The sequence below is a fragment of the Ascochyta rabiei genome, chromosome 9, assembly GCF_004011695.2.
Source record: "Ascochyta rabiei chromosome 9, complete sequence".
Classification (NCBI taxonomy): domain Eukaryota; kingdom Fungi; phylum Ascomycota; class Dothideomycetes; order Pleosporales; family Didymellaceae; genus Ascochyta; species Ascochyta rabiei.
The window spans coordinates 611,938-629,373 of NC_082413.1; the positions used below are offsets into that span (position 1 = coordinate 611,938).

Genomic DNA, 17,436 nt, shown 5'->3' on the forward strand with positions numbered 1-17,436 from the left:
GCTGGTAGAGCTATGGGGCTCAAGACGTCTGTGTTATATGCTGCACCTACGAAGTTCCGAGATTTCGTATTCAATGAGCGTCGGCTGCCGGCCTTTTCCTCGGGGCTGCAGACACCATCATTCACGCATGTATTGCGTACGAAAAGCGAGCGGTGGTTCTTCAATTGTATCTTCTTTTTTTTTTAAGTCGTGGGTATCATCTAGGTAATGAATCGTATCTGATGCTTCTGCATCGCCTCATATAGGGCTTCCGTCCGCTTTTGTTAGTCGTTTTGCGGCTCCAGTGCCTGCATCTTGAATACCATCATCGATTCTGTCGCGGTTTCATCCTCCTCAAACCCTCCCCTTCCTTCCGTGTACACGCTTAGAAGACCATCTCGTGGGGGTGCTGGCCGCTCCTTAAGCTGAAGCTGGCGCCCAAGTACGCCTCCAGATCCGGCTGCTGCTTGATTGTCGCAATCAGCGCCTTATCAACCTTCTTCTGGTCCTCAATGCGCTGGGGGTCGGTGTCCTTCTTCTGAGGTGTGGTTTCGCCCTGCTCGAAGAAAGCATCCTCTCCCTTGCCCTCCTTCTTCTCACGCGCCCAGTACTCGTCCTTGCTCACACGGTCCAGGACTTCGGTGTCGAGGTTCGAGACGTCTACGGATGCGCCAGTCGCGATTACGTAGCGGTGATTGACGCGGCGCAGGGGAACGCCGTTGGACTTGAAGGGCCCAGTGATCAGGAGAACGCCCTGGTCGAGCTGGCGCAGAAGAACAACGCGCTTTCCGGAGAAGCGACCGGAAAGGAGGATCAGGATGGTACCAGGCTTGAGCGACTCGCGGTATTTGGTGGGGTGGGCAGTCTTGCGCGCCTGTTGCTGTATGAGCATGTGATTCGGCTATATCGCAGCTTCGCGGTTTCGCTGTAGATTCTCGAGAAGATGCCGCATGTCACCTTTCAAAATTTGGACACTGACCTTCTTCATCTGCGCCTCCTCCTCCGCAGGGTAGTAGCGCGAGGCCTTCTGTTCGCCGGCAGCAGTAGACATTGTGATTTGGTGGATTCTAGATTTCGATTAGAACTTCACGAACCACAAAGAAGCTTGGTAGTACATTATTACGCACACAATATCGGTTTGTTGTTGTTGTTGTTGGTGTTGCCGTCGTGGATAATGCTGTGTGCAATTCGCTTGTCCGTGATATCGCTTGCATTGGCCAATGGGACGATAGGCGGACCACACGACGTCATCTCTGGACGCTTCACTACTCTTTCGCGTGAGGACAATGCAAATGGCACGTTTGTCAGTCACAAGCGAAAGTCTCATCATATTTTGGGGGAGCTTATCCTTCGTAGTAAAACATGGATCATCTTTCCGTCCAAGTCATTCCTCAGCTGCCAAGGGCTCGGTGTACAGAGTAGTTGTTCGCACTCACGACGCCTGTGGTGGTCATGACCAACAGTAGATGCTATTTCTTCTAAGGAATTGAAGACTGTACGCATTAGCACGCGACTACCTCAAAACACAGTTTGTCGGACACGAGACATGCCAGACTGCTGCCCTGCTCATCTTCTGTCTCTATACCACCTACGACGTCTCAAGCGACCTAGAAGATACCTCATCCCTACGTATGCCCGCTACACTTATCTCTAGCGACATGGTTGATCTCTCCGGCTCCACTGATAACGACACTTCCGTCAATGAATTGAACGAGCTCCCCATGTAGGACCAACTGCGTAGCATTGACAGTCAGCGCAGCGTAGACAGTACCAGGTCTATCAACGAGCTCTTGGAGACTTTCACCGATGCTGCGATTGATAGTGGGACTAACAACAGGCAATACATAATTATTTTCACAATGCTATACGAACGTAGTAATTGACGCCAAGCAGCAAGGGAGATTCGTGCAACTCCTTACCTTCCATTCGACAGGTTCGTAAACTCGCGACGTGAGCAGGGACAGCCAACTGAAAAGCCTCCACAACGACCTCCATTGTCCTAAAATCTCACCTTTGAGGAGTCCATGCAAGACTGCCGCAGTCACCAGGTGGTGTTGTTTCCAATATTTCAGTAGAGGGGTATCGCGCAGCTGATGGAGCCCACGACAACATCCATTCTCCCCATATCGCTACAGCTGGCTCTTACTTGATGCTTTCAGTATCTCCGAGACACGTACCTTCCAGTTTGCCTGATCCAGAGGTCATTTTCGATACACTTCTTTCGAGGAGAGATGAACTTAAGGCGCATCCAACAAAGATCTCCAGTTTGCTATTCGCGCTGGCCAGTATCGTCGTTCACGATCTGTTCCATACAAGCGATGGGAAGAAAGGTGTTGCAGCCACATCGTTGTATCTGGATCTGTCGCCGCTGTACGGCTGTAGCCAAGAGGCGTAAGACAGCGTTCGCACTATGGTCGATGGAAAGCTGAAGACGGATACCTTTGCAGAAACTCGATTCGTCAATAAGCCTCCACATGTGAGTCAACAATACACTACTATAACACTGTCTAGGGTTCTGCTCAGTCTCATCCCTGTCAATAATTTGCGGCGTTGCTGATATGTTTCTGCAGATTTCACAACGGCATAGCGACGCAGCTTGCCATTTTTAACGAGAACGGTCGCTTCAGCCTACCTCCTCAAAAGTTTTTGTCTGATCTCTCTACGTACAGACAATCGCTTAGCCAACGCGACAACGCCCTGTTTCGGACGGCACGGTTGATCACTTGCGGGTAATACGTTCGAATTGTATCAAACGGTTATGTTCGAACAATTTTAAATCTGCAGCGGGAAGACTCGGAGCGGAATCTGGACTCGATAATGGATCTCGAAAAGTCTTCTAGTCAGACGAACAGCGGACAGGCGAGTGGAAACCAGGTCAGCGTTGAATTGAACTTCATCTACAGATGGCACATCACGATCTCTGTCAAGGACGAACGATGGCTCAAGCGACACGTATCCAGACATCTCTCAGACGTGAGAGAGGAGGACCTGATGGTTCATAAGCTATATACTGATCTGGATCGTCGTGCCCTGCAACAGCCCTCAGAGCCAAGCCAACGACCCTGGAGCGGCTTACAGAGACAACCCGGAGGGTCTCACAACGATGCCGGTCTCGCCAGAGTCTTGACTAAAGCGACCAGAGATACAGCTGCAAGCTGTGGCCCGCGACAGATACATGTCGCTTTGAAAGTGATTGAAATGATGGGTATACGGCAAGCTCGAGCCTGGGGTGTAGCGTCTCTGAACGAAGTAAGGCGTCATTTTGGGATGAAGGCGCACGAGTCATTTTCTGATATCAATTCGGATCCTGATATCGCTGCAGACCTTAAAAACCTGTATAGTGACGTCTAGAATCTCGAGTTGTATCCTGGTGTGGTTGCCGAAGAGTCAAAATTTCCACTACTCCCAGGGCCAGGTTTATGTGCTGGATTTACCACCAGCAAAACAGTCCTCTCTGGCGCTTCGGCGCTGATACGTGGCAACCGCTTCCACTCCATCGACCACACGTCGTGTCACTTGACGTTGTTCTGATATAAAGAGTCTTTAAATGACACCTCAGACGCTGGTGGCGGTGTCATGTACAAGCTCTTGACGCGAGCGTTGCGTAAGTACTAATGATTTTTGTGACGCATAGGCTAATAAAATGCAGCTGGATAGTATCGTGGTGATTCGGTGTGCGTTTTGTATTCATTCACTATTCCATTTGAGACGCGGAGTGTCCAACATCGCAGAGAAGGCTCAGAGGAGGTCTTGAGTGAGCGCGGAAACGCATTTCTGCAGCGACTTTTCGAGAATGGTAAAACAGTCGAAGAGGTTGTTGCTTTGGTTACGCTACTTGCTGTACAGGTTGTAGTACCAAGCGTTAATCTCCACTGGACAAGAATTCAACACTTTTTCCGAATCACAGCTACGTGGACCTCCGAGGCTCTGCGCATACACGTGCTGGAAGCTTAACGTCTTGTGCCGCCGGCAGGACCCTGCCTTCGCGTGTCAGACACATATCCGAGCATCAGCGAATGGCGCCATGCTCGAACTATAAAAAAAAAAAAAGGTGACATATTGCTGCTCGACCTTGCTATAGCAGGCCGCGATGGCGAGAGGTTTCCGCACCCATGTAAAATGAAGTCAGACCGGCCACTCGATGATTACAAACAAATGCATCGAGAGCTCGTGAAGGATGCCGCTGTTGCTGGATGAGCGGAGCAGCTGCGAGTCTTCGGAAACGTGGATGGCTTAAGGCGGGCGCCAGGCGTCCAGGGAACGCTGAGGAGGATGCGCAAGAACGGGGCAGTAAGGTATCTGAGTGAAGCTCAAGACGAATGGGTGCCGCTACCACCGAGTCTGAAGCTGCATTTCGACGCTTTACCCTGATATGAGTCCCAAGTCACGATCATAGCAAGCCACTTTTAATCAACGATTTGACCGAGCAAGCGGCTTATTTACAACAGCCATCTTGCCTGCTCGTAATCGCCAACGCTGCAAGACCACGGTTACTTCTGTTGCCGCCATGCCGACCCAAATATGCATGACATGCATCCTAAGTGTTTGGGGCCTGAAAATTATCCGTGCGCCAAGCCTCAAAATCATACGCAGTCGATGGGAAAGCGATATCTTACCGCATTCAGTATTTAGAAGCAGCGCTGGTGCAAATGGTGGCGCATCTCTGCAGGGGCAAGCCTTGTGTTTGGCGCCGGGCGGACCGCTGCACAGGCACATGCAGCGGATGTGCTTTCACAAATCGAAATTAATGATTGTTCAGCTTCGAGTTAGGTACTTCCGAAGACACTCGACTTGTGTCGTGGAACACCAGCTGTTCAGCGCGTGCAGTCGGACAGTTAAGATCCAAGCAACAATTGTTATTAGGTGACTAAGTTCCACACGCAACCGCAACACCAAATCTAGAAGCAACGATCGGAGGCCCATGCAACCAATCGCTGTAGCTGACAGGACACTCCTAACGTATTATCATCGGGGCTTTGAACTGGGCGCCAAAGATGAAGGACTCGCTGGGCAGGCTCAGTCGCTCGAAGCACAGAAGTCCGAATCTTGAAACACGCATCAACCAGCTTGCAGCCAATCAGGGCGTAGAATTTTGAAACAATCCTTCCCCGAACTTGACCAAACCCTGCAGGGGTGCCGAGGCTCCTTCTCCACGCGGGCATCAATCTCCAAATCGACCCATCGATGCAAACACTCAGCCACGAGGTCTTATAGACTGCAAGGCCCACTTCACCATGGCTCCTTCATTCACATTCGGTCCTTTGCCTCGTCAAGGCACGTTCGCTCGTTACTCGTCTCCTTCGTGTTTTCTACTTCGTTTCTTACTTTTAGCATTTGCAATATGAAGTTCTTCGCTACCATTGGAGCTGTGCTCCTTCCTTTTATTGCGTCGACCGCCCGTGGCATAGAATTCGACCCCGAAGATGAGGCTTCTATCAAGGCCGCAGCGCGCACATATGCGTATGGGTTGATGGAGCTATACAAGAACAATGCTACTGGAACACCGACGCAAGACATCGGCATATGGCCGCAACCGCACTACTGGTGGGAAGGCGGGGCATCATGGGGGGGTCTGATTGAATACACTCAGTTTTCTGGCGATAACTCGCACGTAGAGACGCTCCAGCAAGCGTTGACTGCCAACTACGGCCCGAACAATGACTTCATTCTGACCTACCGCAAGAGCCAGACCGGCAACGATGACCAGGCCTTCTGGGCGCTCGCAGTCATGTCAGCACTCGAGTACCAGTTCCCAGACGCCGACTCGGCCCCTGCCGATTACCTCGAGGTTGCTGTGAATGCTTTCAACAACATCGTAGGACGATGGGACACAACCACCTGTGACGGAGGCTTGAAGTGGCAGATCTACCCCGAGAATGCATACGGCTACAACTACAAGAACTCCATCTCCAACGGATGCGCTTTTGCTCTCGGTGCGCGCCTTGCTCGATACACTGGCAATCAGACATATGCAGACTGGGCGGAGAAGATCTACGACTGGACAAAGTCAGTGGGATTGATCACTGACATCTACGAGGTCTTTGACGGCACTGACGACAAAACAAACTGTGCGAGTGTGGCTGACAAGACGCAATGGACCTACAACAACGCCATGTTCCTGCACGGTTCTGCTTTCATGTACGACGTCACCAACGGTGCAAGTGTGTGGAAGGAGCGCACATCTGGCTTCCTGAAGCACGCTGAGCTTTTGTTCTTTAGCGCAGTCAAAAAGGACAACATCATGTACGAGTGGGCCTGCGAGACTGGAGAGTCTGGCCGAACCTGCAACCTCGACCAGCAGTCTTTCAAGGCTTACCTTTCCCGGTTCATGGCTAAGACCGCGGCTGTTGCGCCTTTCACGAAGGGCACAATCACCAAATACCTCACAGCGTCCGCAGTCGGAGCTGCAAAGTCGTGCTCCGGTGGAGACGACAAGGTGACTTGCGGTTCCAAGTGGTACACTGGCAGCTGGGACGGCACATCTGGTGTTGGCCAGCAGCTTGCAGCTTTGGAGGTCACCCACGCACTTTTGTCGTTGAAGCAGAACATTGTACCAGTCAAGAACAGCAGTCCTAAGCCGAAGTCAACGACAACCGCTGCGCCAAAGCCCAGCTCGACACCTGCCGCGAAACCTACCACAGCTTTTAGCAGCAAGCCAGCCGAATCGACCAGGGCAGTCCAATCCAGCCAGACTCTACTATCGAGCAAAGCTGTTCCTATTGTTTCTTCTGCGGCTGAAAGTGCGTATGCACCACCAAAGTCGACTGAGGCTGCGCCTGTCAACAGCACTGCTTCATCGACCAAGAACATCATCTCAACTTCTGCTGTCGTGGTACATCCATCTGCCTCTTCAGTTGCATCCACAGTTGTCTCCTCGATCAAGTCTGCTCCTGCCGCAGCCATTCCAACGGAGAAGCCTGCTGGTCAAGCAGGCGATGTCAAATCCCCCGCTGGTGTTAACACTACCTGCACACCCAGCACCACCGTCACCATTTACGTTCCGCCAGTTACGTCGGCACCCGAGGTTCCATCGGTAGCGACGACTGTTACGCCTGTAGTGCCACCGGTTCTGACTACGCTTGCGCCCGTGGCACCAACTGCTAATAGCAGCGTGCCTGCTAATGGCAGTGTACCGAGCCCATCTGCACCGGTGGAGTTTGAGGGTGCTGCGTCGAGTTTCAAGGTCATGAGCGGGTCCATCCTAGGTGCTATCACCATTGCCATGGTGGCTGGGCTATTGTAAAGAGTACGTTTGTTGTCGTATTCGTTTCTCTTCTTCGTAGTCCCTCTGGGCATTTATTCGGTTGCACATATACCCTTTATATCAAGGCTTAGCCGAGATTCAGCCGTACCATGGTTCACAGATAGTTCGCGAAGAATAGCATACTCTGTGACGTTTGCGGCTTGTTCTCACGGTGCAAAAACCATCTTCGTGCTCAGGGTCCAGTCCCGTTCATGCAGGTAGTTAACATGGAGATGACAGAAGAGTCCAAATCACGCTCTCGTCTGCGGACATTGTGCTTTGGGATCGATGTTGATCAGCCGCCTTGATTTGCGAATTGGATTGGCAGCTGCCCCGCCCCGCCATCCACGTTGACGTTAGGTTCTCAACGTTAAACACCTCTTGCCCGCAGCGGCCCGTCTGCACCTCCAGAGTCCACATATCCGGGCTCAACAACAGCCCATAGCGCATCCTACACGCGCGCACAGCCGCTTGGTTCTCCTCAGCAAAGCACCGTTCACCCGAGATTCGGCTATCGCAGGTAGACGTCGTGAGAGAAACATGGCAGCCTGATGCGCACTGCTTCTTCGTGCACGCGACCGACGTACACTACTCGATACAACCTTCTTCAGATAGTGACAAGTGAAGGTGCACATATTCCAGAGACTCGGAGGCGACGACAGCTTACATGTGCCAGGCCGCACGAGTCCACCGTGTCCCCACTGTTCCTCTGCACGTCCGCTGCGATTCTCGAGCGCATCTCGCAAACCTCGTGCCATCACGTCACCCCACAATCGCTACCCACGCACTTTTACCGCCGCATACATACCGCCACACTAGCTCCACAGCCTACGAGGCTGCATCGTGACCATGGCGAACCAGGCGAAGGGCAAAAAGCCCATTGCGGTCATGAACAAATACGTCTACGATGGCTTCCTCTGGACTTTCTCCATACTGGTCGAGCTCTTCTTCCGCGAAGTGCACCCTAGGAGCAGCTGGAAGGTGCCCAAGGATGGTCCCGTCATTTTCGTGTGCGCGCCGCACGCCAACCAGGTACGTCCACGAGCGCGACTTGTGCAGCGCTGCAGCAGAGAGCTAACAAATCGCAGTTTGTCGACCCTCTGATGTTGATGCGCGTAGTCAAGAAAGAGTCAGACCGCCGAATTCAGTTTCTGATCGCCGACAAGTCCATGAAGAGAAAATTCATCGGCGCCATGGCTGGTTTGACGGGCGTGGTGCCTGTGGGAAGAGCCATGGATGCGACAAAACCTGCAAAGGGCAAAATCTACCTCCCGGATCCCATCAACGACCCGTGCCTAATTCGCGGTGTCGACACAAACTTCGAGGATCCGCTGTTCATGGTCGGCGGCTCGCTAGTGCTGCCAAAGGTCGACAACAAGGCGGCTACGGCAGAGATATTGGAGATCAAGGGCCCTGAAGAGATCAGACTGAAGCGTGGCTTCAAAGGCGGCGTTGCCATGCAGCAGCTGACTGGAAGAAACGACATGACCAAGGATGGCACTTTCATTGATGGCGCTTCCGCCAAGAAAGGCGTAGCAGATGGGTTCGAGGGCATCAACTTCCTCGTTGCGCCAAAGCTTGATCAGACGGAGGTTTACGACGCTGTCCACACGGTGCTCCACCACGGTGGAACTATAGGTATCTTCCCTGAGGGTGGCAGTCACGACCGGACTGACCTGCTGCCTCTGAAGGGTGAGTTGAAACCCTCCTTGGAATTGTATGTGTGCTAACCCCTGATAGCCGGTGTCGCCATTATGGCTCTGGGTACGGTAGCGTCGAAACCGGACTGCAACTTGAAAATCATTCCCGTTGGCATGAACTATTTTCATGCCCACAAGTTCCGCTCAAGGGCGGTTATCGAATTCGGCACTCCAGTTGACATTCCACCTGAGCTCGCACAGAAGTTCGAAGGACCAGGCAGGCGTGACGCTATTGGCGAAATGCTTGAGTCTGTCCGTCAAGCTCTTATTTCAGTTACTGTTACAACACCCGACTACGAAACACTGCAAGTCATCCAGGCCGTTCGCCGCTTATACAACTCCAAGGGCGCCAAGCTCCCACTGCCAAGAATCGTCGAGTTGAACCGACGACTCGTCAAGGGATATGAACGCTACAAGGACGACCCACGCATCGTCGAGCTCAGGAAAGAAGTGGTTTCCTATAATGCTAAGCTCAGGGCTGTCGGACTCCGAGACCACCAGGTACAGTACGCCAAGATGCACCCGCTGAAAGCCTTCTTCACATTCTGGTACCGCCTTAGCAAGCTGCTTATCTTGACCCTGTTCGTCTTGCCTGGCACCATGCTGTTCGGTCTAGTCTTCATTGCAACCAAGATGATCTCCATCAAGAAGGCACAGGAAGCACTTGCTGCTTCGAATGTCAAAGTACAGGCTCGAGATGTCATGGCTACCTGGAAACTCCTCGTTGCAATGGCCGTAGCTCCCACAGTATATATGTGGTACATCGGTCTCGGTCTTTTCTGGTATTCGCGCAACAACTGCAATGGCTACCTCCCTCCAGGAATCCAAAAGCGCTACCTAGTCATTATACAAGCCATCATCTACCCAACAGTAACCTATGCCGCACTCCGCTTCGGCGAGGTCGCAATGGATATATTCAAATCGCTGGGTCCCCTGTGGAAAATGATGAACCCGTTCTCATCGACCGAACTCGTCAAAATCCAACAACGCCGCGAAAACCTCGCTCACCGCGTCAATGAACTCATCAACGAGCTCGGTCCTGAAATGTTCGACGACTTCTATAGCAAACGGATCATCCAGGACCCTTTCATCGCCGAAGAAGAAGTAGAGGCAGAAACGCCCCTTACACCGTCCCGCAAAACACGGGCCGAAGCGGATGCAGAGGCGCCTCAAAATATCGAAACATACGACTACCCCACCTCCCCAGGCACAGAAAACGAGATTCCGCGCAACGAGTCCTTCCACGACCTTGCGAACCAGGATATCTTCTCTACACGCCCGCCTACGCCGAAGAAGGGGAGGAGCAGGAACAGCAGTTCTGCAAATCTAGGCTTCCAGCTCAAGCCGTTCAGTACAATTGACGGCAATCTGGATGAGGTGAAGAAGCGGCTCAAAGACGGCGTCCGGGATCGCAGGAGCAAGCGCAGGAGTAGTGGGGCGAACAGCCTGCATGGAGACGGATTCGAAAGCGACAGGAGTAGCGAAGCGGGAGATGTCGAGGGACTAACTATGACGAAGAGGAAGGATAGGTGAACATGCGACATGTAGGGAGAACAAGTTTGCATTGAGCAGATTTGGCGGTACGCATCGGGACAGGAAAAAGAGCAAGTGCCATCTGGCTGAGCGTTATGGCGCGCTATACCAATTTTTTATTACTACGAATATCCATTCATTCTTTTCTTTCTCTTTACTATTCGATGATCCTGCCATCTTTGCCTTCGCAGCCATATTCATATCTGCTATTCAGCTCACTCCAAGCATCTCTACTTCATCCCAGGAATATAAACGAACGTCATCCAGATCTTCGGTTCTTGTCTCTCCGCGTTGAATCCCACTGCTTCCAGGAAGAAAGACAGGACTGGACAGCCAGTCTGTTGGATCAGAGTTGAAGGGAGAAAGAAGTCGTAGTGATTTTTGCAGGCTGCTCAGTACTCATGAGTGGTAACACGCGATACACGGCACTCGCTTTTGTCTCGGTCAGATGTTGCACTGAGATAAACTCGTGTAGAACTGGGTGTTGCGTGTTCTGACTACTGTTGCGTGCTCAAATACGGAGCGGGGTATCAGGCACGGAAAGTGTTGTGTATTTGTTCGCTACACTGAAACGCTGATGTACGTGAAGAAGCCGTCTAGTGCAGCTGATGTACGCGTCTGTATACCACGTGAAACGATGGCGGAGCTGCTGTCCGTGTCGAAACAAGGTTGAGTCTTTGGGGGCAGTGTTTCCTCGCTTTCATGAATTGAGGGGAACCGACTACAGTCACTTCGACTGCATCTGCTGACCTACATCGGCCCACGTAGCTCACCCTGTCAAGCGCATCTCCATTCCGGTCAACGTTGTTGTGCTCGGCGGGCTTGGAGGACCTGGCGTTGAACGCAGGAATCATTGCAGTCGGCCTATCGGACATACCGAGTCGTGCATGCATGCAATCTCATCTAGCGTATGTGGGGGACGGTGGCGAATATTCACGGGCTTCCACTCTGGGGACGGATATTCCGGATCCTCGCGCTTGTAGCCGGGTCGTCGCAGCAAAAAGTGTTGATCGTACATCGGTGTGTTCGTCGAAAGATAAGGCACGAGCACTTTCGAGCAGTGTGTGTCGCGAAAGGCGATTCGTCGAAAAGTCCTCCGTGCAATGTCTCCTGACTTGATCTTGACACATACTGACGAATCCAAGAAGCCAAGTCCAAGAGGCCAGGCCATGATACGTCGTGAGCTGTCTAGCGTATGTGGAGAAAAGGCTGACGTTGTATTGATTGTAGAGCTGGGTACAGGGAGGGCGCTCGCTAGCGTATGTGGGGTTGAGCATATCTTCAGAAAGTGGTTGGATGGCTTAACCTGACGAGGCAAAACAATCCAGATTTGATCGTCGGCTGCAAACAGCAGTCGATTGAGAGGTTTGAGCTGCCTGGCATGTCTTCCAGCGTTGTGTTCATGTGGAAGTCAATCGCAGGTCGTGACGCTTATGAGTTCTCAGCTGTTCTTGCGGTTTGCTCGCATCGAATGTAATAAAAAACAACCCCTGGAGAACTTGGTAGCTGATGCATTAATGGAGATGCATACGAGAGATCCACTGACAGCGATACTCTGTCTACAGTCTGCGCAAGGACAGAACGAGCTGCACGAGGTGTCAACTTTTGTAGTCGCCAAGACTCTTTCTAAACGTTGTGATAGCAAACCAGCAGTTATTTTCTAGATCGATGCGCATTAATGACTGCTCCGTTACTGAATCGAAATGTGCTTAGTGTAGTGTACTGCGATGAATGCCGTGATTTGACAGATCGTCAAGGATCTTAACCAATGCCACAGTTGAGCACGAAGACGCCAGAGCACCTCTCGGAGTATCTCCTAGATGTGCGAAGCCGGTCATGGCTCTCTTTGAGGCGCCCAGGCTCGGTATTTTCGAGAATTTCTATTCCGTGTGACGCGGTCGGTTCCGTACAAGAGTCTTGCAGACTGCCAATCGTGCGACATGATTCATGCCTATCAGAATAGTCGACGACTTGAGCAAGATTCGGTGTGCACGTGGTACCTGAGGATAAGAGGGCAAATGTGATTTCTGCGGGAGCCGCACAGGATTGTCGTCCAAATCCGCAGCACGCTACCAACCGTCTGCAGAAGCGGTGTCGTAACGAACGGTCCTGATTTGTCAGAGGGAGGATTGATACCTGGTTGCGGCCTAGTCCGAGGGAAGCTGCAGATACGAATCACGTGGCCCTGGATGCCGGGAGGGTTGTGCATGTACATCCACGGTTATTTAGCAAGCGGTGATGAGTCAATATTTCGTCAAGCGCCATGAGCTGATACCATGCCGGCCTTCTTCTGCATCTTCCGGTGACCTGTTCAAATTTACTGAAGTGATCTTGACGGAGATAAAGCCTCGGGGTGTCTACCGGCAGCCAATAGAAAATCTGAACAAAATTGTAGATTGCCAAGTTGGCATCCAACCTCACTCCGTAGCCAAATTCTCGATAGCCCCGTCAGAAACAGCACGAATCACTGCTGATACCGCCCCTTAGCTCCCGCAAAGGACAACTGTCGACTAGCTCTTTCTAGACCCTGAATCTGGCGCTCGGGCTCGTCCACGCTCTGGTTCCGTTCGAAGCCCACCGCGACGGGTGACGCAGTCTGTGCGCGTAGGTTGTGAAATCTGCGTCCTCGATGCAATGTGTCATCTTCGCTGCTGCCGTAGGACTGGCTGGAGAAAACGCTGATTGTGCATTGGTCTCGAGACTCTCGAGATACGGACGTGCCGCAGCTCTTGCTCGTCGACTGTCATCCGGACCGGCGGTCGAGGGTCGCTGATGGCGATCGCATGTCAGACGGTATACGGGCAAAAACATGTCCTGTGTTTTATCACTGACGTCGCGCGACCGGTTTTATGTACGTTTGGTCGTCGTTGCCAGAGAACCACCCGGAGTAGTTTAGCGCACTTTAGCTCATGGCGTGCTCGAGGTCAAGCACGCAACCGCGATCAATTTCCACTGGTCGGAATAGTCACGACAGGTAGGAATCATAGTTGCGCTCAAGCCGATCCTTCCCCACATACACCGTGCGTCAAGCAACGACTGGGGCGCCACCATTACCTATAAAGGTTTGTTCGCCCTCACCTTCACCTTGTTTGGCACACAACCAAAACCGCATTGCGTTTGCTTCAGTAGTAATCTTACTCTTCCAGCCACGCCATCACACGGTGTCTGTTCTCATTACTTGCCAGCTTCCTTACTCTCAATTTCACTATCAAATACACAAACAATCAGCGACTGAAGTTCGATCATTCGTACACAAGAATGGCACCCAGCGCCATACGACTAGAGTCTCCGCCGGCTCAAACTCATCCACTTAAGCAGTCAACGCCACAAGGAGCTGCCTCTATCGAGGCACACACTCCGGTCAACAGCCATATTTCACTCAGCTCTCGTCCCACTAACAGCAATGGCCATGCCAATGGCAGCAACGGTACACACAACGGTATTGGTCACCCCCAGCAGCAGTCTGGTCGGGGTTTCGTTTCATCACAGTCTCTTCTTGAGCAGTCAGCGAGATCAGCATCTGGAGGCCAAGCTTCGGTTGGATCTTCGAAACAGCCAAATATTCTGTACATCATGGCTGATCAGATGTCTGCGCCTCTTCTAAAAATGAACAATCCAGAATCCGTCATCAAAACGCCCAACCTTGACAAGCTTGCGGAGACTGGTGTTGTGTTCTCTAGCGCCTACTGCAATTCCCCTCTGTGTGCGCCTTCAAGGTTCACCATGTGCACAGGGCAGCTTCCATCCAAGATTGGCGGCTACGACAACGCGTCCATACTTGCGCCTGAAGTTCCTACCTATGCACACTACCTCAGAGCCGAGGGATATGAGACCGCCCTTGCTGGCAAGATGCACTTCATTGGCCCCGATCAACTCCACGGATTCGAACACAGGCAAGTCGCGTTATTTGATAGTGTTGGCTATGGCTAATCAATGCTTCAGGCTCACGACGGATATCTACCCCGCTGATCTTGGATGGTCAGTGAACTGGGATAAGCCTGAGGAGCGACAAGAGTGGTTCCACAACATGTCTTCGGTCTTACAAGCTGGCCCTACCGTGCGAACCAACCAGCTGGACTACGACGAAGAAGTCATGTACAAGGTAAGAAAGCTCCAATAAGTAGACGTAACTTACCTGGAATACTAATGTCCATGGCAGGCTTCTCAATACCTACATGAGTATGTTCGTAAGCCATCAGAGACTCGTCGTCCTTTCGCTCTCACTGTCTCGTTAACACACCCCCACGACCCTTACGCCATGCTTCGAGAATACTGGGATCTATACGAAGATGTTGAGATTCCACTTCCCGAGTCAGAGATTCCTCAAGACGAACAGGACCCTCATTCTCAACGTATCATGAAGTGCATCGACCTCTGGAACAATCCTGTCCCCGATGAGGCGAAACTACGCGCTCGCCGTGCCTACTTCGCTGAATGCAGTTTCGTCGACGATCAGGTTGGGAAGCTTATGAAAATCCTCAAGAACTCTTTTCTTGACCAGGACACGATCATTGTGTTCTCAGGCGATCATGGCGACATGCTCGGCGACCGTGGTCTTTGGTACAAGATGTCATGGTTCGAGAACAGCGCGCGCGTGCCAATGATCATCAACTACCCCTCCAAATTCGAGCCGAAGCGTGTGACGGAGTCGGTGTCTACCATGGATCTCCTTCCAACCTTCGTAGACCTTGCAGGAGGAGATGCGTCAGCCATTCTACCCATCGACGGTGTCAGCCTTCACGACTATCTTGTTTCAGACAAGCCTGGCAAGGACGAGGTCTTTGGTGAATACATGGGCGAGGGTACTGTCACCCCTACCTACATGATCCGTCGTCACCAATGGAAGTACACCTGCTCCCTGATCGACCCGCCGCAGTTGTTCGATCTGGTCAATGATCCCAAAGAGCTCAACAACCTTGCCTTCTCGGACAAGCCTCAGCATCAAGAGGTGCTTCAACAGTTTGATGCCGAAGCCCGTGCTAAGTGGGACTTCGCGCAGATTCACAAGGACGCGCTGAAGAGCCAACGCCAGCGCCGGACGTGCTGGAAGGCCTTGCAGCTTGGTCGCAGGGAACACTGGGATTACGAGCCACCTGCGGCTGGCAGAGACAGGTTCATCCGCTCTCACATCCCACTGGACGATCTTGAACTTCGGGCTAGGTTCCCTGTTGTCGACCAGTATGGTCGCGAGGAATCGGCTACCGCGTCACATCACGGTCTTGCTGGCGCCTGTGGCGAGTAGGTCAAGTACGTTGAGATTTTTTGTTTCCTTCTGTTCCCTTGTTCGTGTCTCCTTCACAGCCTCCAAGCGGATTATACGTGATGAATTTACGACTTCAACGGCGTTTAGATTCAGAGATATACCAGGCCAGCACGCGATGCATTGTCACGCTGATTTCAGCGTATGAGCTAAGCATTCAATGATGCAAATGAGTGCGCATGTAAAATAGCCAGTAGCAGAAATGATCTTCTGTGACGAGTTGATGATTAGTCAAAGTGCCCATGTCTTGTGTTGAGTAATGCGTATTGTGAGTTCGGGGCTGTCATGTAAACGCGCGGTTGGGTTGACAATCGCCACGTGACTCACACGTTATCGCCGGGGCCAATCAGCCGCGGGACCATCGTCGTCACTTGATTGTGGCCATACCTGCTCCTCAACACCAGCCCTGCTTGTTTGTTGCGCTCTTGTACACTGATACACTTTGCCCTTCGTCCAACAACCTCACAACCCTTACCTCAAAGCACCATGTCTACCGCAGCCCGCCGTCGTTTGATGCGCGACTTCAAGGTACGCCACCGCAATGCACAACTAGCCTGCTAGCCTGGAACATCGAGCATACTCATGGGAAAGAGCTCATGCTGAACTGACAATCTCAGCGTATGCAGACTGATCCTCCTGCTGGCGTGTCCGCTTCTCCTATAGCCGACAACGTCATGACCTGGTACGTTCTGGCGCATCGTACCCCTCCCCCGCACGCGACATCCCCGAGTACATCCAGTACACATGCTCCTGGAGATGCGCTTCTCCAAGAACTACACCGCACTGTGGGAGAAGCCTCTTTGCTGATCGTGAAACAGGAACGCAGTGATCATAGGTCCGGCTGACACACCGTTCGAGGACGGCACCTTTCGCCTTGTCATGCACTTTGAAGAAGCCTACCCGAATAAGCCCCCGGGTGTCAAGTTCATTAGTCAGATGTTCCACCCGAACGTATACGGTACAGGCGAGCTGTGTCTGGATATCCTGCAGAATCGGTGGTCGCCGACGTACGACGTTGCGGCGATTTTGACGAGTATCCAGAGGTATGGCACCTAGATGGGCGCCTGGCTTCGGCGAAGCAGAACGAAGCTAATGACTTGTAGTCTGTTGAACGACCCGAACACGTCGTCGCCGGCAAACGTAGAAGCGTCGAACCTGTACAAGGAGAACCGGAAAGAGTACACAAAGCGCGTACGGGAAACGGTCGAGAAGAGCTGGGAGGACTGATCAAGTGCCGATCGAGGAGCAATATGTTAGCATGATATGGCATGGACTAGGAGTTACAAGGCACCTTTAGGCCGACCCGTACTAGTTGTATTGTATTCGGAGTTCGCAGGCGTATCCGCATGGTGCTGTTACAGCGAGGCGTTTTGGACTATGGCAGATTGTGTTTGTAGCAGACTCTGCAATGAATAGATCTGCAATCTCATCTGCAATCTCATCTGCAATCTCATCTGTAATCTCACCTGCTGTAGCATAATGCGCCGTTGCCGGTCTTGAGCGCGACAACTAGTCGCAGGGTGTAATGACAGGTGGGTAAGATGTCGAAGCTCAACGCAGGGTTCTTAGGATTGTGGCCACCGCATCGCAAGTAAGCATCACAAGATCACAAGCATCTTTGCCAAACTGGATGAGGCTGCGGCACGCCGTTGGTCGGCGCGGGGGGAAGGCGCGCTAGCGCAGGTCGTCCATCAACAAGCCGAAGCCTACACCTCGATCGG

The 17,436-nt window shown here is 52.2% G+C and overlaps 5 protein-coding genes across 5 annotated transcripts, besides 2 other annotated features; 4 read left to right on the forward strand and 1 right to left on the reverse strand.

Annotated features, from left to right (window-relative positions):
- Positions 1 to 364: 364 nt before the first annotated feature.
- On the reverse strand, positions 365 to 1,030 carry EKO05_0005758 (60S ribosomal protein L6; the record flags this gene model as incomplete). Its single annotated transcript, XM_038939876.1, has 2 exons — positions 365 to 853; positions 959 to 1,030. The coding sequence occupies 2 exons, from the start codon at positions 1,028 to 1,030 to the stop codon at positions 365 to 367; spliced, it is 561 nt and encodes a 186-aa protein (XP_038798776.1).
- Positions 1,031 to 1,117: 87 nt separating this feature from the next.
- Positions 1,118 to 1,141: a tandem repeat.
- A 4,179-nt stretch (positions 1,142 to 5,320) lies between these two features.
- On the forward strand, positions 5,321 to 7,222 carry EKO05_0005759 (Mannan endo-1,6-alpha-mannosidase; the record flags this gene model as incomplete). The annotated part of the gene is made up of 1 exon (XM_038945827.1): positions 5,321 to 7,222. One exon carries the CDS (start codon positions 5,321 to 5,323, stop codon positions 7,220 to 7,222), a length of 1,902 nt encoding a protein of 633 aa, XP_038798777.1.
- Positions 7,223 to 8,071: 849 nt separating this feature from the next.
- EKO05_0005760 (uncharacterized protein) lies at positions 8,072 to 10,455 on the forward strand (the record flags this gene model as incomplete). The annotated part of the gene is made up of 3 exons (XM_038939896.1): positions 8,072 to 8,254; positions 8,311 to 8,914; positions 8,963 to 10,455. The coding sequence occupies 3 exons, from the start codon at positions 8,072 to 8,074 to the stop codon at positions 10,453 to 10,455; spliced, it is 2,280 nt and encodes a 759-aa protein (XP_038798778.1).
- Positions 10,456 to 13,713: 3,258 nt separating this feature from the next.
- On the forward strand, positions 13,714 to 15,697 carry EKO05_0005761 (Choline-sulfatase; the record flags this gene model as incomplete). Its single annotated transcript, XM_038939848.2, has 3 exons — positions 13,714 to 14,348; positions 14,398 to 14,557; positions 14,615 to 15,697. The coding sequence occupies 3 exons, from the start codon at positions 13,714 to 13,716 to the stop codon at positions 15,695 to 15,697; spliced, it is 1,878 nt and encodes a 625-aa protein (XP_038798780.2).
- Positions 15,698 to 16,201: 504 nt separating this feature from the next.
- Positions 16,202 to 16,942, forward strand: EKO05_0005762 (E2 ubiquitin-conjugating enzyme; the record flags this gene model as incomplete). Its single annotated transcript, XM_038939878.1, has 4 exons — positions 16,202 to 16,243; positions 16,333 to 16,397; positions 16,534 to 16,758; positions 16,819 to 16,942. The coding sequence occupies 4 exons, from the start codon at positions 16,202 to 16,204 to the stop codon at positions 16,940 to 16,942; spliced, it is 456 nt and encodes a 151-aa protein (XP_038798781.1).
- A 196-nt stretch (positions 16,943 to 17,138) lies between these two features.
- Positions 17,139 to 17,171: a tandem repeat.
- Positions 17,172 to 17,436: the final 265 nt, after the last annotated feature.